At 40.1% G+C, this 24613-nt stretch overlaps 1 protein-coding gene across 6 annotated transcripts in view; it reads right to left on the bottom strand.

The window, feature by feature from the left end:
- The window catches only part of AP2B1 (adaptor related protein complex 2 subunit beta 1), a 137865-nt gene that overhangs the window by 41305 nt on the left and 71947 nt on the right, over positions 1-24613 (bottom strand). For 5 of the 6 annotated variants that reach the window (XM_021928937.2, XM_021928942.2, XM_021928939.2 and 2 more), the window contains exons 15-18: positions 13510-13551; positions 12504-12650; positions 10063-10208; positions 938-1067 (exon numbers count right to left, since the gene is read on the bottom strand). In XM_021928937.2, coding sequence (XP_021784629.2) covers positions 938-1067; positions 10063-10208; positions 12504-12650; positions 13510-13551 — 465 coding nt within the window. The remainder of the gene's footprint in view (positions 1-937; positions 1068-10062; positions 10209-12503; positions 12651-13509; positions 13552-24613) is intronic. The other variant, XM_021928941.2, reaches the window with a different exon arrangement.

Genomic DNA, 24613 nt, shown 5'->3' with positions numbered 1-24613 from the left:
CTTTCTTGCTGTTCTTGTGAACATTAAAACCATAACCGCTAGCAACCTCCAGGGTTGCTACAGCTCTGACTTATGAGCTTACTGCTCTGCCTTCATGCTGCCTGAAGCCCAGAAGGTTTATATTTCAAAGGAAACTTCAAGGTAGGTGAAAACTGAATGAAATTCTAAGCTGATACCCAAGCATTCTAAAAAATTCAACATTTTCAAGATAAAGAGGCTCTTGTATACCAGATAAAATTCCTCTAAGATGCTGTTATACTTATCATAGATACATGCTAATGGGGTCTTGTGGTCCAGTGTTCAATGATAACCTCCACATAAATCTCTTCTTATATGAATGACATTCAAATTTTGCTGTAAAAGTCTTAAGGAAAAAAGGTGTACAAATAAGAAGAAAAAAGTTTCTAAATGTTTGTTGAGTAAAAGAATGAACATCTATGTCACGCATGACTTTTGTTTTTCTTAACAACAAAACATAAAACTCTCGTCCACAAAGATTTATCTCAAATCCTATTCCATGACTAACTCAAACCTAAGGAAGAAAGAGGGACTTTTTTACACGTAAATGAAAAATTGGGCTGGGCACAGTGGCTCACGCCTATAATCCCAGCACTTTGGGAGGCCCATGTGGGCAGATTACTTGAGGTCAGGAGTTCGAGACCAGCCTGACCAACATGGTGAAACCCCATCTCTAGTAAAAATACAGAAATTAGCCAGGTGTGGTGGCTTGGGCCTGTAATCCTAGCGACTTGGGAGGCTGAGGCAGGAGCATCGCTTGAACACAGGCGGCGAAGACTGCAGTGAGCCGAGATCGTGCCACTGCACTCCAGCCTGGGCAACAGCGCGAGACTCTGTCTTTTAAAAAAAAAAAAAAAAAATAATAATAATAATTGGTAAGATATTAACTTGTACCACCTGAGTGAAGTAAAACTCTGACCTGGAGGTTATTCAGAGGTTCCATCTTCATGACTGGGCCCAAGGTATTGAGAGGCAGGGAGACATCAATGCTCTGGTTTGGCATCAGTGGTGTATGGATGGCCAGAGGAGTGCTGGGGATGACACCAAAGCTAGAAGAGGGCATACATAAATCACAGAGGTTAATCAAGAGGTAGGATTTAGGCTGGGTGTGGTGGCTCACGCCTGTAATCCCAGCATTTTGGGAGGCTGAAGCGGGTGGATCACCTGAGGTCAGTCAGGAGTTTAAAATCAGCCTGGCCAACATGGTGAAAGCCCGTCTCTACCAAAAATACAAAACATTAGCCAGACGTGGTGGCGGGTGCCTGTAATCCCAGCTACTTGGGAGGCTGAGGCAGGAGAATCGCTTGAACCTGGGAGGCAGAGGTTGCAGTGAACCGAGAGTGCGTCATTGTACTCCAGCCTGGGCAATAAGACCAAAACTCCATCTCAAAAAAGAAAAAAAAAAGAGGCAGGATTTTGCCATATCTTTGAGTTTTAATGGCATTTTGCTCCATTAAAAGGAAAACTTTTTTTTTTTTTTTTTTTTTTGAGATAGGGTCTCATTCTGTCACCCAGGCTGGAGCAAAGTGGCGTGATCTCAGCTCACCACAGCCCTCACCTTCCAGGTTTAAGTGATCCTCACACCTGAGTCCCCCAAGTAGCTGGGACTATAGGCATGCACCATCATGCCATGCTAATTTTTGTATTTTTAGTAGAGATGGGGATTCACCGTATTGGCCAGGCTGGTCTCAAACTCCTGAGCTCAAGCAATCTGGTCACCTTGGCCTCCTAAAGTGCTGGGATTACAGGCAAGGAAACAAAATTTTTAATACAATTAAATAAAAGGGGTAGCAGGAATCAAAGTGCTCAATTCCAATTTGCTGTAACATTGGTTACATCATAACTTCTGTTTTCCATTAAATGGATTTGAGGAAGAAAATATCCATAAATGCAGAACTGCTTTGCTAGTGCTATGACTCTGAAAGTTTCTTCTCTTTAAAATGTCACTAAAGGGACAAGTTTGATAATACATTTTTAATAAGTCTTTCCTTAGATAATTCTTCAGAGAAAGAAGAATTTCTTTCTCCTGAGGCCAGGTGTGGTGGCTCACGCCTGTAATCCCAGCACTTTGGGAGGCTGAGGCAGGAGGGTCACTTAATACAATGAGACCCTGTCTTTACTGCCCACCCCCCACCAAAAAAAAAGTAATAAAAGAAAACAAATTAGCTAGGCATGGCGGCACAGGCCTGTAGTCCTAGCTATTCTGGGGGCTGAGGGAGGAGAATCGCTTGCTTGATCCTGGGCATTAGAGGTTGCAGTGAATTGTGACTGCATCACTGCAGTCCAGCCTAGATGACATAGCGAGACCCTGTCTTTAAAAAAACAAAACCAAAAAAACCCCAAAACCAATTTCTACTCTGTAAAGAGAAGTACAATAAATTATTTTACAGGCCTGATAACCTGCCTGATAAGTCCAGAGGATTATTTACTGGTAATTCTCACTTTCCCTTTTTTACACAGGACACAATCACTGGGAAAGAGCTAGTCTAAATGGAATTGACTGGCTTATAAATTCCAAATAGTTAGGGTAAGTTGTGGAGCCAAACATGGCCACTTACTAAGCTTCAGGCAGGCAATGTATAGCCACCAGTTTTCTCCAGGAAAACTTGTTTAATAATACAAGAATGGTAAAGAGATGGGAAACTCAGCCTGAATCTGAAGTTAAATAGGAAACAAATACATGTGTGGGAAGACAGATGGTCTGAGAAGTATAAGGATAAAATTTTATAGGCTAGGGCTGGGGACAGTGGCTCACAATTGTAATCCCAGCACTTTGGGAGGTGGCAGTGGGTGGATCACTTAAGGCCAGGAGATCGAGACCAGGCTGGCCAACATGGTGAAACCACATTTCTACTAAAAATACCACAAAAATTAGCTGGGTAGTAGGCAACTGTAATCCTAGCTACTCAGGAGGCTGAGGCAGGAGAATCGCTTGAACCTGTGAGGTGGAGGTTGCAGCGAGCCAAGATTGTGCCACTGCACTCCAGCCTGGGCGACAGAGCGAGACTCTGTCTTAAAAAAAAAGAAAAAAATTATAGGCTAGGCATGGTAGCTCACGCCTGTAATCCCAACACTTTGGGAGACCCAGGCCAGGCGGGCGGATCACTTGAGCCCAGCAATTCAAGACCAGCTTGGGCAACATAGAGAAACCCTGTCTCCGGAAAAAAATTACAAATATTGGCCAGTGTGGTGGTGTGTTCCTGTGGTCCCAGTTACTCAGGAGGCTGAGGTGGTAAGATCGCTTGAGTCCAGGAGGTTGAGAACTCAGAAGGTTGAAGTTGCAGTGAGCCTCAACTGCACCATGCACTCCAGCCTGGGCAAAAGAGCAAGACCCTGTTTCGAGTAGGGAAAAAAAAGAAGAAAACAAAATTTTATAAAGATGGAGCAGAAAGAAAAAAGTGGGCCTAGAAGATAACAAACAAAATGATACAAATTTATATTGAATTTATATTCTAAATAGCCTCAGGATGGAAGATGGGACTATGACGTTTATAAAATTAACTAAAGAGTTTATACAAGCTGGTGCAGTGGCTCACGCCTGTAATCTCAGCACTTTGGGAGGCCGAGGTGGGTGGATCACCTGAGGTCAGGAGTTCGAGACCAGCCTGGCCAATATGGTGAAACCCTATCTCTACCAAAAAATACAAAAAAAAAATTAGTCAGGCATGGTGGTGGGTGCCTGTAATCCCAGCTACTCGGAACCTGGGAGGCGGAGGGTGCAGTGAGCCAAGATCACGCCACTGTACTCCAGCCTGGGCAACAAGAGCGAAACTCTGTCTCAAAAAAAAATAAAAATAAAAATAAAAATAGAAAAAGAGTTTACACAGATACTCTTTCAAGAGTTAGAGTGGCTAAAGAAATATTTTCCTTTTCCCTAAACTACACCTTAAGAGTACCAAATTGTAATAATGAAATCATCTTGAGAATTCATATCACTCATTTAGGGGTAATAGTTATAAGGCAAAAAACCATTTTATTCTTTTTATTTTGCTCTCACAGTCATCAAAACTCTGTCATGAAGTCAATATTGGGAAACATGGCAGCAGCATAGTTCCAAATCTTCCAAGTGCTCATCTGAGAAATGAAATAGAGGAAACAAAGAGGGAGAAAAAAGTCCCTATAAAGCTGTAATTTCACCTTCTCCAAAACTACTAGTTAAAGAAAGCCCACAGAACTGGTGAGATGCTCTAGTGATACAGTAGGAAAGCACAAGGAGTTCAGAGGAAACCAGCAGTAGTAGCAGGTCTCAGAGACTGACCACAAATATCCATTCTCAGAAGAGAGCCCCATTCCCAGAATAGACCAAGATCAAACAGGAGCAACATATGAATACGGTTGGAGAAAAAAAAAAAGTAGCAAGTCCCTTTCTACCTAGGGAGCCCTGGAGAGGAAAGGGCTCAAGAAGCACCACCTTCTAAAGAGGAAACAAACACCTTGGAAGACAGGGCTTGAAGGCAAAGATCAGCCCTCTAGAATCAAGTTAGATTCAGAGAGGCTAAGAAGCTGTGGCTACACCAGAGCAAAGAAGGAAACATTCTTGAGGAGTAAAGTCTAAAAAACTACCCTGCCTATCTTCTTTTTCTATAGAAATCTACTAATAGCTACTCCTGCAAATTCCAACTCATTCAAATATAAGTATCAAAATGGTAAAAAACACAGCAACCATTCAAAGCCCTAGTATAAAAAAGTGGAAAGACAGCAGTACAACTTCCTTAATGACAAAAAAAAAATACTTGAAAAAACAAAACAAACAAACAAACAAACAAAAAACAGTGCTACCTACCAAGGAAGACCACACAACAGTAAAAAAAAAAAAAAAAAACATCTGGGGAAGGGATGACCAGATAATGTAAAGTGAGGGACAGACAACAGGAAAAGGTAAAGGGAGCCAATCTAACTCAGGAAAGAAATAATAAAACAAGTAAATCATGTCAGAAATGAAGACTAAATATATCATGAACACAGATGTAAAAAAATTTTTGCCAATGAACTCCATCAATACAGAAAAAAAGACAACACATCCTAACCAAGTAGGATTTATCCCAGGAATGCAAGGTTGGTTTAACATTTGAAAAATCAACTGATGTAATCCATTATATTAATGGACTAAAAAAGTTCACATAATCATTTTAGTAAATGCAGAAGAGGCATCTGGCAAAATTTAATACCCATTCATAATAAATCTCAGAAAACCAGGAACAGAATGAAACTTCCTCAAGCTCCACAAAAAAACCTATGGCTAACGTTACACTTAATGATGACAGACTGAATGCTTCTCCCATGAATTAGAACACTTTTCTTACCACTCCCACCCAACATTTACTGGAGGTTGTGTTAGTACAATCAGGCAAGACGGAAAAATAAAAGGCATAAGATTGAATAGGAAAAGATAAAACTGTCTCTTTTTATAAATAACATGATTGATTGATTGATTGATTGATTTTTTAATTTTTTTTTTTTGAGATGGAGTCTTGCTCTGTCGCCCAGGCTGGAGTGCAGTGGCCAGATCTCAGCTCACTGCAAGCTCCGCCTCCTGGGTCTACGCCATTCTCCTGCCTCAGCCTCCCGAGTAGCTGGGACTACAGGCGCCCGCCACCTCGCCCGGCTAGTTTTTTGTATTTTTTTAGTAGAGACAGGGTTTCACCGTGTTAGCCAGGCTGGTCTCGATCTCCTGACCTTGTGATCCGCCCGTCTCGGCCTCCCAAAGTGCTGGGATTACAGGCTTGAGCCACCGCGCCCGGCCACATGATTTATTTATGTAGAAAACTATAAGGAATTTACAAAAAGGCTACTAGAAAGAAAAAGTAAGTTTAACAAAGTTGCAGGAGACAAGCTCAATATATAAAAATCAATTATATTTCTATATACTAGCAACAATAAAAAATTAAAATTAAAAATACTATTTACTGATGGGCCCAGTGGCTCACACCTGTAATCCCAGCACTTTGGGAGGCCAAGGGCGGGCAGATCACCTGAGGTCAGGAGTTCAAGATCAGCCTGGCCAATATGGTGAAACCCTGTCTCTACTAAATATACAAAAATTAGCTGGGCATGGTGACGGGTGCCTCTAATCCCAGCTACTCAGGAGGCTGAGGCTGGAGAACTGCTTGAACCCAGGAGGCAGAGGTTACAGTGGGCAGAGATCATGCCATTGCATTCCAGCCTGAGTGACAAGAGAAAAACTCTGTCTCAAAAAAAAAAAAACAACTATTTACTATAACCTCAAAAATCTGAAATACTTAAATCTGACAAAAGGTGTGTAAGATTTGTGTATAAAAAATTATAAAACATTGCAAAGAGAAATTAAAGACCTAAACAGAGATATACTATACTAATGGATTAGAAGACTCAATACTGCTTAGATGTCAATTCTCCCCCAAATTGATCTACATATTCACTGCAATTCCAATAAAAATCTCAGCATTTTTTTTGTAGAAACTGACAAGCTGATTCTAAAATTTACAGGGAAATGTAGAAGACCAAGAACACCTAAAACAAGTTTTGAAAAGAAACAAAGTTGCAGGGCGTAGCATGCCATCACAGTTTCTTTTTTTTTTTTTTGAGGTAGTCACCGTGACTGTCGCCAGGCTGGAGTGCAGTAGCCTTGATCTCGGCTCACTGCAAGCTCCGCCTCCCGAGGTTCACGCCATTCTCCTGCCTCAGCCTCCCTGAGAAACTGGGAACCCTGGCGCCCACCGCAGCCCGGCTAATTTTAATGACACAGTAGAGGCAGGGGCCCTCACTGTAGTCTCGATCTCCTGACCTTGTGATCCTTAGCACCGACCTCCCAAAGTGCTAATGGCGTCAGCTTCCCACAGCCTCCCGGCCCCTGTTCAAGACCTATTATGGAAAAAATTTTTACATTGACTCTTGATTTACAACATACTTAAAAATGATCTCAAAGTGAATTTTAAAACTAAATGTAGGAACAAAAACTGTAAGGCTTATATTTAAAAACATGCCAAAAAAATCTTTGTAACCATAGGGTTAAGCAAAGATTTCTTAGAACACAAAAAGCATAAGCCATAAAAAGAAAAAAAACAGATGAACCTGACTTTATTGAAAACTTTCAACTGGGTGCAATGGCTCATGCCTGTATTTCCTGTACCTTGGGAGGCCAAGGCAGGATGACTACTTGAGCCCAGGCCATTGAGACCAACCGGGGCAACACAGTGGGACCCCATCTCTACAAAAAATAAAAAAAATTAGCTGGGTGTGGTAGTGCACAGGTGTAGTCCTAGCTACTCAGGAGGCTGGGGTGGGAGAATCACTTAAGCCCAGGAGTTTGAAGCAATAGTAGGCCTTGATTGTGCCACTGCACTCCAGCCTGGATGACAGAGCCAGACTCTGTCTCAAACAAACAAACAAACAAAAACACCCTTTTGTTTTTTTGAAGACATTATTAAGAAAAGGCAAGCCATGGACTGTGAAAAAATATTTGCAACAAAGGATTTGTATCCAGAATATACAAAGAACTTTAACAACTCAGTAAGACAATCTTTTCTCTCTCCCAAAAAACAACAAAAAGTAAAGATTTGAGCAGATACTTAAGATATAAAAATGACCAATATGCTTATTTAAAAAAAATGCTTAAAATTAGTAGTCATTAGGGAAATGCAAATTAAAATGAGACACTACTACACAGCGACAAGAATGGCTAAAATTGGTGAGGATGTGGAACAGCTGGAATTCTCAAACTTACCATATAACCTAGCAATAACATTCCTAGTTATTTACCAAGGAAAATCAAAAACATATGTCCAACCAAAGATGTGTACACAAATGTTCATGGCAACTTTATCATAAAGATGAAACTGAAAACAACCAAACTCTCCCAACTTGTGAGCACGTCAACAAACTGTATATTCATCAATGGAGTATTATTTAACAACAAAAGGGAAATCAACTGCTGATATACGTATTTCAAAAGCATGATGCTAATCGAAAGAAACCACACAAGATTCCATATTATGTAATTTCATTTATAAAAAAATTATAGAAAAGGTATAATTATAGTGACAAAAAGACTGACTTACAAAGACCAAGGAAACAGACACCATAGTAAACATGGTAAGAAACAGAATAGAAATGAGAAAAAGCAAAAAAACCCAAAAACCAAAAACCAAAAAAAACTACAAGAGAAACAGGATTTGCAATCACCACCAATTATGAAGTCTTTCTACCAGAATATGAGCCTAAATCTGATAAATCTATAATCTGCCTCCAATTTACAAGCAGAATCAGCAAGATTTGAGATTGTGGGAAACTCCACACATAAAAGACTTAATTTCTTCTACAGATAAATTTTAAGGAACAAAACAGAGAGGGAGGAGGAGATAAATTTTAAGGAACAAAACAGAGAAGGAGGAGGAACCTATAGATTTAAAGGGACTTAAGGCACTTATCAACTAATTGCAATGTATGGGACCTTACTGGGACCCTGTTCAGACAAAGCAAACAGTACAAAAACATTAGACTACTGTGAAAATCTGACACTAATTGGATATTTGCTGATATACAAGAATTTGATTTTTTTTAACGATTAGAGAGAAAACAATATATAAAAATAAACAAACAGTCAATAAATGAATAATTGAAAACCCCAAAGAAGAAAAACAAAAGCAAAACAATGGAACAGAATGAAAGAGGTTGCAGTGAGCTGCCGAGATTGCTCTACTGCACTCCAGCCTGGGCAACAGAGTGAGCCTCCATCTCCAAAAAAAAAAAGGGGGGGGGGGGAAGGCTAGAGATGAATGCAGACTCTGCATCTGCAGATTTCCTTCATTACAACAATAGATTCCACCAACAGCCTTGGCCTATTTATTTACTTATTTTCCCAACAGCCTTGACCTTTAACAAGGCCAGCTCCTCAAAAGTGGCTGGAAATATTGGTAGTCTTGACAGAAAGAAACACAGACTTTCCAGATAGTTAAATGATTTTTAACATGCCAAGCTCTCAAATTCAGAGTACAAAAGTGTTTCCAAATGATGAGAAATAAATCAGACAGTCACTGATGCAAATTGTTATTGACAAACTTTATTAAATCTGCTTTAAGGGTCCAATTACTACTTTTTATATGCAGGGTTAAATATCCTGTATTTACAAATGAATGGACATGCCATTAAGGTCTAACAGCCAGTTTCCTGCACCATAAAACTGAATACAAACCACTGATGTTTCAAAAAGAATAAGGCATTAACATTTTACTTCTTCATGCTCTCTTCCTTATTAAGGCAGAGAATTGATTGCTAAAAGGAGGTTGTCAAGGTTTATGTGATTATTTGGTCAGCATATACACTTCCATATTTCTTACATCAACCAAATATGCTAACTTTCCCCACCAAAATGTGAACTTTCAGTCAGGAGCTTTGTTTGATTCACTACTCTACCCCTAGTACCTAGAAATGTCTGACTCATACTAATGCTAAACAATGATTTGTTGAATAAATGGATTTCAGTTAAAAATTTGTCAAAAATGTTCTAATCCTAGAATCCAAGATAGTAAATTAAGTTCTGGTTTCTTCATCGCATTTGGATGAATTTCCCAACAAACTCCCTAGTGCCTCCAGAGTTGAAGCTGATAACTGAAAAGACTTGCAAGAGCCAGGGCTCACTCTACATACAGCATCTGCCAATATGTGAGGTTTGGTGTTCTTTTTGAGATGGAGTCTCACTCTGTCGCCTGGGCTGGAGTGCACTGGCGCCATCTCGGCTCACTGCAACCTTGGCCACCCGGGTTCAAGGGATTCGCCTGCTTCAGCCTCCTCAGTAGCTGGGATTACAGATACCCGCCACCATGCTCAGCTCATTTTTGTATTTTCAGTAGAGACGGGGTTTCACCATGTTGGCCAGACTGGTCTTTTGAACCCCTGACCTCAGGTGATCCGCCCACCTCGGCCTCCCAAAATGTTGAGATTACAGGCATGAGCCACTGCACCCGGACCAATATGTGAGTTTTTAACCAGTGCTAAATGGAAAGTTCTCTTGTTGGTTCTAAGGCAAACTGTTGTCTCAACGTCAAGCTAGGGACTCAGATTTCTTACCTATTCTTGTTAAACTGGATTGCAAAATCTGTCATATGCTGCAGAGCTTTATTGGTGAAGTTCATTTCCATATAGATGTGCCCTTGGCGGTGAGTAAATGTTCCTGAAATCTCCAAGCCTTTAGCCTTTACTGCAGGTAGCCAGACCTGAAACACACAATAAAGCTCAATAGAACCAGACAAGATTTATCTTGATGCTACATATTTTTTAACAAATAAAGAACAAATTAAGATTAACAATTAAGTGAACAAATTCATTTCCTTAGGCAATTATAGTAAATTTTATACCATAAGTATCAATCCAGTGCAAAAGACTCTGGATAGAGTCTTATTTTCTGAATTTTGAGATCGTTGTCAATTATTTAAGAAGCAAATAATAATAATTTTGAAAAACCAGTCTTTAAACGACCCTGGCTTCTGCTCTATCTTTTGTTCAGCTTGGTTATTTTACTGCTTTTAAGAGTACTGCTACCAAGAGGAAAAGAAAAATTCCAATGAGTATAATGTATTTTTCTGTTAGTTTTGGTAAAATGGTTTAAAGGGAACAAACTGCATCTGCTAATGAAAATAGCGTGCCTGTAATCTTTGAAGATTTTTTTTCATCATTTCCAACCAAAGCCATTATTGGTAATTTCCTTAAAGGCATCGACCATGTCTTATATACATTTTTAACTCTTGCTACAGTTTGTGGTAAATAGTAAATACTCAGATATTGCTCATATAATCTGAATGCCTATTCTATCTATCTAAATAAATCATAACACACCCCTTGGACCCGGAACCTGTGATACATCTGGCCTATACTATGAAAAAAAATAAAGATAAAAAAATTTAAGGCTGGGCGTAGTGGCTCATGCCTGTAATCCCAGCACTTTAGGAGGCCCAGGCAGGCGGATCACGAGGTCAGGAGATCAAGACCATCCTGGATAACAAAAATACAAAAAGAAATTAGCCGGGCGTGGTGGCGGACACCTGTAGTCCCAGCTACTGGGAAGGCTGAGGTAGGAGAATGGCATGAACCCGGGAGGCGGAGCTTGCAGTGAGCCGAGATGGCGCCACTGCACTCCAGCCTGGGCAACAGAGCGAGACTCTGTCTCAAAAAAAAAATTTTTTTTAAATCAGGAGTCATGAGCTGTTCTGACCACCTAAGACAGAATACCAAAGGATCTGTGGGTGGGGAATAATCATGGTAATATACTCAGCCACACTAAAAGAGTGGCAGGTGGTGGGGAGGACCAGGGAATAAACTAAATGTTCATTAACAGAGGAGTAATTAAATAAATTATGGTGTATCAATTCAGTAGATACATGGATTCAAAAGAATATGGCAGAGAAAAAACCAAGGTGCAAAATAGTATATATATTCCATTGACACAGAATGTTCAAAGGATACAAATATACAGCTATATGCATGATCTTTTTCTTTTGAAAGGACACACAAGAAAGTTAACAGTGTCTATACATGGGAAATGGGGGACGGGGAAGATAATTTTCCATCTTACATTTTCACATTATTTACATTGGTAATTTGTATACATTACTTTTATGTTAGTAAATGAGTGCATCAGATAACTAATAATTAAAAGTCTGAAGATAATATCCAATATAGTAAACCTTACAACAAAGCTACTGAGGTGTGCCAAAACACTATGGCTCAATTTTGAATATCTTCGGTTTTGCTATGTACTGTAATAACTATATACACTCAGTTATCACAGTTATGACTCCTGGAATGGACAACCGGTCTACATCTCTATAGCAGGGATCCCCCATAAGGAGTCAGATTAGTAAGCAGAGAATTCAGGAAGCAACCAGTCATATTGGTCCTAAGAAAGGCAAGACTATATGAAGCCTGGCCTAGCCTGGATGGTGCTTTTCCCAAGGGCTTAAATGAGCTTCCTTAACCGGGAGTCTCCCCTCTTGAATTTCACTGTGAGTGACATCAAGTAAGGTTAAGACAAGACAAGAAGAGCCCCAATGACACAAACCTAAATCGGAACTCTAAAAAGGTACACTAAAATCCATGAAAACCAAATCTGAGCAGTGGCATTCTAGAATCCATATGTAATACCAATGCGGAAAAGGGAATAAGAGAAATGACTTCTCTGTATTTTTTTCTCCTGCTGGTGCACTACATACCACTAGATTTTCACTAGATTGACTTCAATATTGACAAACTAGACAATATTTCTAAACACGGGAACAAAACTCAAATAATTAATATTTCTAATTTTAAGTCTAATTATAAAAAAGTTTAACAAGGATGCTAATGGTGCTTCCTACTGCTAAGTTTGAAGCCACCTTTCATCTTCCTCTTAAGTCCTCCAGAACAAGGGCCCAAACCTTTGATTTATTACCAGTAGAAGTAATACAAATGTTAAAAGTGAAACCATTTGGGTCCTGTCCATTAAGAAAGTATTGCTATGTTAACTCTTTACTTACAGCCTTAGGAGCCACATATCCACCGGGTGCCATGCCTATGCCTGTGGAGAGTTCAAACAGGTCATTCAGTCCACTGCTGACAACAGCAGGTGTAGGTGAAGGAGCAAAGGTTGCAGGCACCGATGATGGGATGAAGGATTGTCCCACCTGCAGGAAAAAAAAAAAGGGGGGGAGAGGAGATTGGGAAGAACCGATTAACAGTCCTTAAAATATTGCTACATATCTTAGTAGTTTTGATAAATCAATTTAAAAAACCATAATTACAATATTCTTAGGAGTCAAATTAGTATATTCTTCATCTTTTTAATCATGACAGTTATTTTTTCATCATTGATAAGACACACTCATTCTGTAGAAGCTTTATCAAGAGAGTACTCAGTAGGATACAGGAACACAGTGATTCAAGATTTTGTGTTTGTTTCCAATTTTAGCTTCCATGATTCTGTGCAAAAGGCCTACAGGTACCCTAAGAAAGGAGGAGTTTGTTTTTATAGAAAGAGGGAGAAGTATCCAACTTAAACAGCAGTTCCATTTCCACCTGGGTTCAGCAAAGTAGTATTTCCTTTCCCATTTTGACATAAATATCTAGTAGGAAGCTCTCCTCTGGGAGATGGACATTCACACCCCCGTAACTAACTCATTTATAAGGAGAGTCTCACTCTGAGTCCAGCTGACCCTCTCAAGTTCTTTCTAGGTGACACCAGGGAATAAGCATTCTCCAGTCAAGATGGAAGGGTCCATTTCCTTTAGCTCTTTAATATCAGAAAGACAAAGATCTCTGTAAGCACTGGAACATTAATCCTTAAAGATGTCTCTACACCACGTGGTGCATGACCCCAACAATTCCAAGTAACCCTGTACTATTTTCTACTCCCCATATACTGTTAAAGAGGTTTTGGTGTGCAATGCTAGACAGCAGCAGTGGCTGGTCTGATAATGTGTACATAGGAAACGCATCAAACAGGGGGCAGTGCTTCTCATGGTGAAAAAAACAGATGGCACTTACTGCCGGACTTCCTCCAATGCCCCCGCCAAGGTCACTGCCAAGCTGAAAGAGAGAAAGGAGAGAGAGGAGAGAGAGGTAGAGTTCATTTAGCTAAATACTAGATGCCCATATAGAATCTGTAAATTGCTCTACCAAGTTGCTGGAAATACATGCCATTCAACTTGTCTCCCAAAGCCTAAAAAAATTGTAGATTACAAAGAAATATGTATTAGGGGAACTAAGTGGTGGTAGTGATGGTGTATTAGTTTGGAGAAAACTTGGAAAGAAGATGGAGCTGGGACATCTCAGGGATGTTTCAGATCCAATCTTTCCACTGGGGTACACAGGCACAAACCCAAACAAGATTTAAAGAGTACGCATATTCTAAGAAGCTCTATCCCCAAGCGGCAACGTTTTGAATATGCTTTATTTTTTCTTTAAAAGGAAACTTATAGTGGGGGGCGGACAGAGGGGGTGGGGAGGTGTTGGAAAAGAAAAAGCCAAAAAACAAAACAATTAATGTGTTTTAATTTACAAAACCTGCTGCCCCACTGAAAAAGTAAGAGCCAAATTAGTATTGAGCTGCAATTTCAAGCTGCAAAAATTATAGGTGGAACAAAAGTGATTTTTAGAGTTTGGAATGTTCCTAAAAAAGAAAATATTTGGACTGTCTACGGAGGAAGTGGGGAAGCATGCAGTGCTTCAAATCTCTTTCACAGTCAGTTCTACTAAGGAGAAATGTGATTTGGAGATCATTTAAAAAGGACGTTAAGCATTAGAGAATGAGACTAACTGAATTACCTAGCTGACAAGAAAATAACTCCACATGGTCTTAGTCTTGCTTTTTTTCTCAGGATTCTGATAAGATATAATTCACTCTGAAGTCGGTCTTCCTTGACAAAAACATTAAAGAACTCAAGCTGAAAACAGGTGGCATACACGCAATGTAAAACACACATAAATACAACTAATGGAGCTGTTTCAAAAGCAAAATCTACTTTTTGCTACAGTTCCACAGTTGTTTCTTCCTAGTTCTCACTGTGCGTCTAAAACACTTTCTTGAATCATCAAATGCTTTGTCTGCTTTAAACACACTCTCCTTTATAGTCATTTAGTGGTAGGAACTTGCAGATCATTGAGTTGTAACAATTATTTTGTATCTTTAAGACTGGGAAAAGAGGATTTATCTTCTCAATGAACAGAGAGTAGTAGTATATAAAATGGCATTCTCAAAAATCTAAAAATTAATCTTAAATATTAAAAAATAGTGAGGACTACAACAAAGTTTTGTTTAAACCATGACAGAAAATAACCCTGGTGGGTGCTTCATAACTGGCATTAGCAAGCATGCTCTGTTGTAAACTATAAAGCACTCCCAACCAGAGCTAACATTTCCAGAATCTGATTCCTGAAGACTACTTAATGGTTGCACAGGGGATGAAAATCACATATTTAAACAAATAAAAAGGTCATCCTTGACTGGGCGCAGTGGCTCACGCCTGTAATCCCAGCACTTTGGGAGGCCGAGGTGGGCGGATTATGAGGTCAGGAGTTGGAGACCAGCCTGGCCAACATGGTGAAACCCCCATGTCTACTAAAAATACAAAAAATTAGCTGGGTGTGGTGGCGGGTGCCTGTAATCCCAGCTACTCGGGAGGCTGAGGCAGGAGCATCACTTGAACCTGGGAGGAGGAGGTTGTGTGCTGAGATCATGCCATTGCACTTCAGCCTGGGTGACAAGAGCAAGACTCCATCTCAAAAAAAAAAAAAAAGAAAAAGAAAAAAGTCATCTCCAAATCAAGAATTTGAGTAACTGGAAAAGTGTGAAGGGCATAGAAAAGATATTACACATCTGTTTTCTCCCCAGTTCTATAATAGCACACATCTGCAGCATGACATCTGAAATTTCTTTTATTCAAACAAACATTTACATAACATTTACTGGATGCAAAGCATTACAAGGGATATAAAGATGCCTGGCAATTAGGGGACTACATAGGTAAGAATAAGGCTTTGCAAACTAGCCGGAGAAATAAAACATGAATGCAAAACCATACAGAATATACTAAAGCAAAAAAGGGAAGTTCTGAAAGGAAAAACCTTCCTCTGGCTGAAAGAATGAAGCTTCAAAGAGGTGGTAGTGTGAATTTATAAAAAGCAAAAATGGGGGAAGATCATTTCTCAAATAGCATGAACAAAGGCAGAGAAAGCATGTAGAATGAAAAGGCCAATTAGACTAGAACAGAGGGTTGATATGTGTTAAAAAAAAAATACTCATATGAAATAAGTTTGCAAAGGCGGTCTTTAATTTTTAATTTCCCCTTCATAAAAACCTGGAGGTTTCTTAGACTAATATCTAAGCTTTCTAAGAATACTAATAACTACATCAATTATGTTTCGGTAGTGTGGTTTCAACCTTGGATACACAATGGAATCAACCATCTGTGTGTGGGGGTTGCAGAGAGTAGTGCTTTAAAAACTACTCGCCCCCGGAGATGGTAATTTAATTGTTCTGAAGTGTAGCCTGGGCATCAGAATTTTGAAAAGCTTCCTCAGTTGATTCTAATGCACAGCCAACGTTGAAAACACTGCCATTAGAGAGCTAGTTATTTAGAATCAGACAAGATTTCATCTGCTTAGAAATGACTTTGGAACTTGTGACTAAAAAGGAAGTCAGGATTTCAGCAGAGAGGCCAGGCGCAGTGGCTCACGCCTGTAATTCCAGCACTTTGGGAGGCTAAGGCGGGTTGATCACCTGAGGTCAGGAGTTCAAGACCAGCCTGACCAATATGGTGAAACCCATCTCTATTAAAAATACAAAAATTAGCTGGGCCTGGTGACGGGAACCTGTAGTGCCAGCTACTCAGGAGGCTGAGATAGAAGAATTGCTTAAACCCGGGAGGCAGAGATTGCAGTGAGCCAAGATCACGCCATTGCACTATAGCCTGGGCGACAGAGCAAGACTCTGTCTCAAAAAAAAAAAATTAAAATTAAAATTAAAATTAAAAAAAAAAAAAATTTTGAGCAGAGAAGAAAACCCTGGAAAGGATTCTACAAAAAATGTTTCATTTGTCCTGATACTCTGAGGTGGTTTTCGACTTTCTGATGGGCTTACTCCCTCTCCCAACTTATTCTCCCCTCTTCTGGCTAGGCTTATAATCCAAGATTGAAAGAGACAGAATTCTTTATGGACCTGCTTGGCACAGAACAGCAAGAAAGAAAAACACATTGGAAAGGAAACAGCAGTTTTGCTAAATTCAATAAAAGGTATTGAGAAAAGGGATTCATGGGTAGTGTTTAGACCAAAGGAAAGAAAGCACATTCATAGCCCTTATTTTCTTATATTTCATTCTTTTTATCTTTGAATGATATATGAATATTATCTTAGCTGGAAAGGATCTGAAAGTACTGTCCCCCAGTGCTGCTTGTCAATTTTATTCAAAATCATGAAGAACTGAAAAGCAATCTTGCCATTCCTTTGTTTATGTTCAGTATATCAGATACAACTCAGCTAGAAACATGAACTCTCATCTGACACAGACAGGGTCCAAAAGATATCAGAGACACAGTCAGGGATACATAGGTTCACCTACTTGTGCTATGTTCAGAGAGCAAAGGGAAAGGACAATTTCGATACTGTATATGTTTTCTAACTAGCAAGACTACAGCTTATCCAGACTATTCAGCAACTCTCCTCTTAACTGAAAAAGATTCTAACGGAGATTATCCTCCTCCCTGAAACCATGGCAAGGTGACAGCATGATGATGGGTGTGAGTGACTAACAGGGAGATGTCAGCAGGAATGGAAGCGAATTACCCAGTGAGTGACCTCTCCTATCTACAAGTGACAAACAGGAGGAAGCAGATATTCATCAAGAAAAAAAGAAAGCTAGAAAGTGAACAACTACACAAGAAAGCTGTTGTATATCAGCCTGAACTAGACAGTAACCATTTCAGTTCAGTAGGACACTATTTGTTTAAAAAAAAAAAATTCACTTTGTTGTTCAGGCTGGTCTCTAACTCCTGGGTTCAGGTGATTCTCCCACCTCAGCCTCACAAAGTGCTGGGATTACAGGTGTGAATCATTGCACCCAGCCTGAGATTACTGGGAGTCAGGTTCATCTGTCTGGATATACTGTAAGCCCATACTTATCAGGTAGGGTACAAAATCAATCAAACTAGAACTTGTAAAACTCAGAGTGATATCTGTTATCCAGTGAGCTAGTAGAATACAGGATGGAAAAGGAATAGGAGTGCAGGGTATGGCTTTGATCCTGATCTTAAATGTCTAGATACTGTATTTCAAGTGTCTCTTGGAGGTGTCCACTGACTATTGTTCCCAGGATTGCCTTACTGAGGCTGCCATTTTCTCCATGAAGAAAATGATGTCAATTATAGGTCAACTAAATCAGATACAGAAAGAAGGGGGGAAAGATGCCAACTTCAGGAAAAGAATATTTCAAATACTGAAAATTGAACAGTCTGTATTAAAAGTCTGTATTAACAGTAACTGGGCTGGGCACGGTGGCTCAAGCCTGTAATCCCAGCACTTAGGGAGGCCGAGGCAGGCGGATCACGAGCTCAGAAGATCCAGACCATCCTGGCTAACACAGTGAAACCCCGTCTCTACTAAAATACAAAAAACTAGCTGGGCGCGGTGGCGGGCACCTGTAGTCCCAGCTACTCGGGAGGCTGAGGCCGGAGAATGGCGTGAACCCGGGAGGCGGAGCTTGCAGTGAGCTGAGATCGTGCCACTGCACTCCAGCCTGGGCGACAGAGCGAGACTCCATCTCAAAAAAAAAAAAAAAAAAAAAAAGAGAAAAAAGTCTGTAATTGATACCTAAATCCAAATTTTCTGCTAGTGGTGTAGTTCCCCCAGTCTCCAATCACAGTAGTCCCCCATAATTGTTGTAGTCATTAAATGGCACTGAGAATAATACTAACATTTGTCTACTACCAAAGAGTGGTCACTTTACCACATCTGAAGTAATGCTGAGTGGAACCTGGTTCATGTTAAACTACACAATAATGTGTCATTACACAATAATGTTCAGTAACCAGACAGAAAACGGGTTTTATGGTGACTTATTGTAACTTATGGGCTAAAGGGATTTCGGCATAGTTACATGAGCTCTGCAGAGCCAGGCAGAGCCAAAAGTCCCAGAGCTGAGCCTGCACACAGGCTTGAAGTTATATAAGGGAACAAATCTGCCTGACTCCAAGAAAAGAAAATTTGAAAAGGAATTTTTAAATTTTATAAAGGAATATCATCTGAGATAACCAGTGAGAGGACTGGAAAAAAAAAATACCACAAATTATTACAAGGCCGGGCGCGGTGGCTCAAGCCTGTAATCCCAGCACTTTGGGAGGCCGAGACGGGCGGATCACGAGTTCAGGAGATCGAGACCATCCTGGCTAACACGGTGAAACCCCGTCTCTACTTTAAAAATACAAAAAACTAGCCGGGCGAGGTGGCGGGCGCCTGTAGTCTCAGCTACTCGGGAGGCTGAGGCAGGAGAATGGCGTGAACCTGGGAGGCGGAGCTTGCAGTGAGCTGAGATCCGGCCACTGCACTCCAGCCCGGGCGACAGAGCGAGACTCCGCCTCAAAACAAAAAAAAAAAAAAAAAAAAAATTATTACAATGACTGATCTGGGTTAGCCCCTTTGACGTATGTCTGGCCAGTCCAAAGTACATCTATTTGCTTCTAAAACTGTGGAGCTGTCTAGGTATCTGAAGAGATTCTCTTAACTGCAGGTGTATATCTGAAGCTCAGACATTTCTATGCTCCTGTTTAGAGCTAGTGTCTCTTTTATTTAATGTTTTCTAGAATTTACTGAATTAAAGGGAATCCAAGGAATGCTCCAAGCCATATAGCTTACTGATAGCTCTATTATTTAGGAGTCAACAGAATGGTGCAAAAATAGTACACAGTGACTCCCATCACAAACAATAAAACTTACTATTGTCAAAATCCTATTGGTGTCAAAATCATCAGTGTGTGTCTTTCTATCAGAGTTTAATTTTAGATGGCACACAGTCTCTTGTAGGTTAAAGTATGGTTTTCAGCTACTAGGCTGCAAATTTTAATTTGATCTTTAAAAAGCTATTCAAGGCTGGGAATAGTGGCTCACACTTGTAATCCCAGCCCTTAGGGAAGCTGAGGCAGGTGGATTGCCTGAGCCCAGGAGCTCAAGACCAGCCTGAACAACATGGCAAAACCATGACTCTACAAAAAATACAAAAATTAGCTGGGTGTAGTGGTGTGCGCCTGTAGTCCCAGCTAGTTCGGAGGCTGCGGTGGGAGGATCACCTGGGTTCAGGGAGGTCAAGGCTGCAGTATGTCATGGTAGTGCCACTGCATTCTAGCCTGGGTGACAGAGTGAGATCCTGTCTCAAAAAAAAAAAAAAACTATGCAAAAAAGCATCATAAAATATAACTAATCAAATTGGTGGAAAGACTCTGTAACCACGCAAAAGCTAATAAACTGATGGCTGAGAGAAGACTTGATAAGGAATAGCATCAATGCATTGAGATCATATAAAAATCATCAGAAGACTCCATAACCTGAGGGGGGAAAAGGCTTCTATCAGCGGAAAAGTACAGGGATGTAACGGATTACCTCCTGATGTAAGACAAAAAGTCCTTAGAATGCCACCATATGTCTCTTAGGTCAGACAGAACTCAAATGATGAATATAGTAAAAATCAACAAGAGAACCTCTTTATTCTTTCTCAATTTCTTTCACAGCATTTGCTACTTTATCATTTGTCTCCCCTACCCAAATGTAAGCTTGCAAGGACTGTTGCGGAAGGTTGCAAGGACCATTCTATATGCCTAGTATACAGAATAGAGCCTGAATACTGGGCACTCAAATACTTATTTATTCAATGAATGAATGTTTCGTAAATATATATTTACAGCTACTGGCAGTAATATATATACAGCTACTGGCAGTATTTCCTGGGAGACAATTTTGAAATGAATCATTTTATTAGGGAAAATTATCACCAAAAGGACAAAAGCCTGACAAAATCGTTTACCAACTGGCCTAGAGCACAGTATCTGTATCAACATTGCCAACAGATATGAATAGAACCAACTGAGAAAAAAAAATGAACACCCATTAGCCAAGTGTACAGCTTGTGCCTGTAGTCCCAGCTACTTGGGAGGCTGAGGTTGGAGGATCACTTGAGCTCAGGAGTTTGAGGCTGCAGTGAGCTATGACCACACCATTGTACTGTAGCTTGGGTGACAAAGCGAGACCTTGTCTCAAAAAAAAAAAAACCATCTCCCAGCCGGACCAAAACTCATTCTAGGGAGGAAATGTATTATTTGAGTGGTTTTGAGACCAAATTTTCAGAAGAAGAACGCCTGCACATCATTTAACTGCCCTGAAAGTACTACTGCTTTATTACAGCTCACCGGTGAAAAGATGGGAAAAGGAGATTTTTGTGGTTTTACTTAAATGAAAATAAAATGGCCAGGCATAGTGGCTCACGCCTGTAAATCCTAACACTTTGGGAGGCTGAGGTGGGAGGACTACTTGAGCCCAGGAGCTCAAGGTTGCAGTGACCCTGTCTTTAAATAAATAAATAAGGCTAAGATGAACCATCTGTTCCTCTTGCTGCAAGAAAGGTGCACGAACTTATTATTCAGTCTCTTTTTTTCATGAATGAACACACTTTTGTAGTCCTTCTCCAACTTTCATGTGACACATTAGCCCAAAGTCATACACTCAGGGACCTGGGATGTACACCATCAAGAGGCGAAGGGCAAGCAAGCTGTATGTTTTATCTTAAAGTCATGCAATTTTACATTCTAAGTTGTAACATACCAGTGTATATTCTGTTTATATTATTTACCATCAAGTAAGCCTGACGCTGCAAGGCAATGAGCCATATTTATTCTGCAGCTTCAAATGCACCCTGCACTCTGCTGTGTACTCCAGAGACTGCGTTTCCCAGTTTGAGAAAGACCAGTTAGGTGAAACTGTATTCTATTCTAGAAGGTGACAATAACAAACTAACTGGAAAATTACAGGATAGTATAAAGTGTATAAATTTTGAAGTTTTAAAGAAGTCCAGGGTTTAAATTCCAACTCTGCAACTTACTGTATGACCTTCAGTCTTCTGTAAAATGGGGCCCAATACCAACTATCTTCCGGAGTTGTTCTGAGGATTAGAAATTACAAAAGTTCTGCCGGGCGCGGTGGCTCAAGCCTGTAATCCCAGCTTTTTGGGAGGCTGAGACGGGCGGATCACGAGGTCAGGAGATCGAGACCATCCTGGCTAACACGGTGAAACCCCGTCTCTACTACAAAAAAAAAAAATAAATAAAAAAACTAGCCAGGCGAGGTGGTGGGTGCCTGTAGTGCCAGCTACTCGGGAGGCTGAGGCAGAAGAATGGTGTAAACTCGGGAGACAGAGCTTGCAGTGAGCTGAGATCCGGCCACTGCACTCCAGCCTGGGCGAGAGAGCGAGACTCCATCTCAAAAAAAAAAAAAATTATAAAAGTTCTAGCACAGGGAATAGCACTCAGAAATTAGTACTTATTCTCAAAACTGCCTGAGGCCAGCCTTGACTAAACGTATGCACTGATACAAAGATAGTGGTTATGGAAGCCTCACTGAGAAATTTAATGGGCAACAACTTACAAAGATCTTTCCACATAACACAAACTCTAAAAACTAAGTTTTTAAATCATTGCAAAGCTACCCCGAAGGAAGAAAAATAAAGATGTAAAACTAGTACAGATGATGGATTTCCTGTGGGCTAAAAAATCTCAAAACTATTAATAAATAGCTTATGACTTTAGATATCTGAAAGGTAAAAACCTGAAAGAAACAGTGGGAAAAACATGGACTGGGGGTCAGGAAAAGGCAGTTTCTCCTCTATTCCATACCACTCAAGCTGGGCACACAGCATATTTCTCCAGGATGAAATCCTTCACCAGCACAGAGAAAGGGCACTTTGGATAATTCTTCCTTTCCATTTTTGATACACAATAGCACTGTTTATGTAAAAGAATAAAGTACAGCACCTGGGATGAACAAAAGGCTGTAATTTAGCCAAGGCCTCTGCTGACAGACTGGAAGTAAAGGCAATAAAATAACCGAGATTCAATTATTACTTCAGTGATCCTCGCAGATGTCAGACTCATGAGCACATAACACATATGCAAGAGTTATACACACGGGCATCAGGTCACCTCCCACACTACACCAAATCAGAAGGATCTGCACGTTGAGAAAAATCACACTACTCAGAACGAGCAGTTTCTTAGATTAAGTACCAGAGTCATAAAACAAACAAACAAACCAAAAAACTCCACATATATGGCTTCCAAAAGAAACAAAAAAGTCCAAATAACTACTTTGCAAGCCTATACCTAACTAGTAAACTGTCATGCTCTACATGTAGAGCAGGTCAACTACATAAATTACATTACTTGAATTTACTCCACATCAAAGCAATAGTTCAGTTTGTACTGACAGATGGAAGACACTATCTGTAGAGTACAAGCAAAAGAGAATATGCTGAAATGCAAGCAAAAAATAAGGATGTTCTAGTAAGGAGACTAAAAAGAATAGGTAGAAATCCATTTTTATCCAAGTCTTGAGATGAAGAGGCATTCCATTCAAAGACGACTGCTTTCTTTAAAAAAGCATACAAGAACCAATCACCTGGGGAGCTACAGTATGTTTACTTTCTTTACATCACAGCAATGGCCCCACCCTAACTCCTCTTTAAAGAATCACAAATGTTGAGAGTCCCTATTATTGCTGGAAGAAGGCCATAGCTTTCAGGAATGTTGTGGCAAAGCATTTCTGACTAGTAATAATAACAAATAAATAATAAATTGATAAGTATTTCCTGACTAGGACAGTTCTATTAGGTTAGAGCAAAAGTAATTACTTTTAATGGCAAAAATCGCAATTACATTTGCTCCAACCTAATAGGAAAAGGTTGCAACTCACTAAATCTTAACCCTGGCCAAATTCCATGAGTGTGACAGTAAAAGAAGATGAAACAGAACAAGATCTAAGGGAAGATCACCAGACTATGAAAAAGGAAGAATAAAAATATCTTCTCATGAATATCAAGTTTTAAGATAGAAGAACAGAAAATGGTTAGACAATCCAAAATATACAATGCCCTCGATTTTCGGTCTCCAATTATGGCAAGTAAGCAAGGATAAAAAGGACCCTGGGACTGAGCGACCATATCTAAATTGGCCAAATTCAACTTCCGGTCAACTTCTGACCCGATGGATAACCTCACAGAAAATCATAACAGAAAAATATTCAGAGGGAAAAGAACAAAGGTAAAGTCAGAGATATCTGTTTTTGTAGGAACTGCCAAAGAGGATCTCGAGAATACGATTCTTTTGTGGCGGTCACTGTCTTGGCTTAGATATCAGTTTTTAACACCTCTACCTAATTCCATTTGGAATTTCATTTGGTTTAATGTTCTCAACCCTGGCTGCAAGATTAAAATAACCCAGGTAACTTTTAAAAAATAGCAATGTCTAGGTCCTGCCTCCCAGAGGTGGTGTTTAATTACTCCTGGACTCAAGTATTGATAGTATTTTTTTGTTCTTTGTAGTTTCAATGGCTAGAGAGAGAGTATTTTTTTTAAACTGGTAATTGTGTGATACCAATTCTGCAGATAGAGTTGAGAATCATACAGTTATTAGGAATCAGGCAATACTTTGTTAGCAGTATACCACTGACCTCTATGGGTGAGGTTCTGTTAGAAACCCATGATAAAAGTAGTACCAACAGTCTAGTGGCCTGGTTGCTAGCCTTCCTGAAATGATCACCGAGCTAACCTAAATGCTGCGTCCCAAACCACCACACAATTCTAAACAGGGCCATATTTTAAATAGGAGTTTGGGTTGAATTCTACCACTCCTAGCTACACTAGTCTCCCTACAAGGCAAAAGAAAGAGCTTTAACGAAATAATAAGTTTCTTGCCCTCTGAATTAATTTAAGGGAGAGGAGGAGCCCTCTTTCCAGAAGTCTGTTTACTACTGAAGAGAAAAAGCGCCAGGCGTGGTGGCTCACGCTTGTAATCCCAGCAACCTGGGAGGCTGAGGCAGGTGGATCACCTGAGTTCAGGA

The sequence above is a fragment of the Papio anubis genome, chromosome 17 (assembly GCF_008728515.1).
Source record: "Papio anubis isolate 15944 chromosome 17, Panubis1.0, whole genome shotgun sequence".
Lineage (NCBI taxonomy): Eukaryota > Metazoa > Chordata > Mammalia > Primates > Cercopithecidae > Papio > Papio anubis.
Note: the sequence above shows the minus strand (reverse complement) of the source record. Positions and strands in the feature narration are given on the sequence as shown.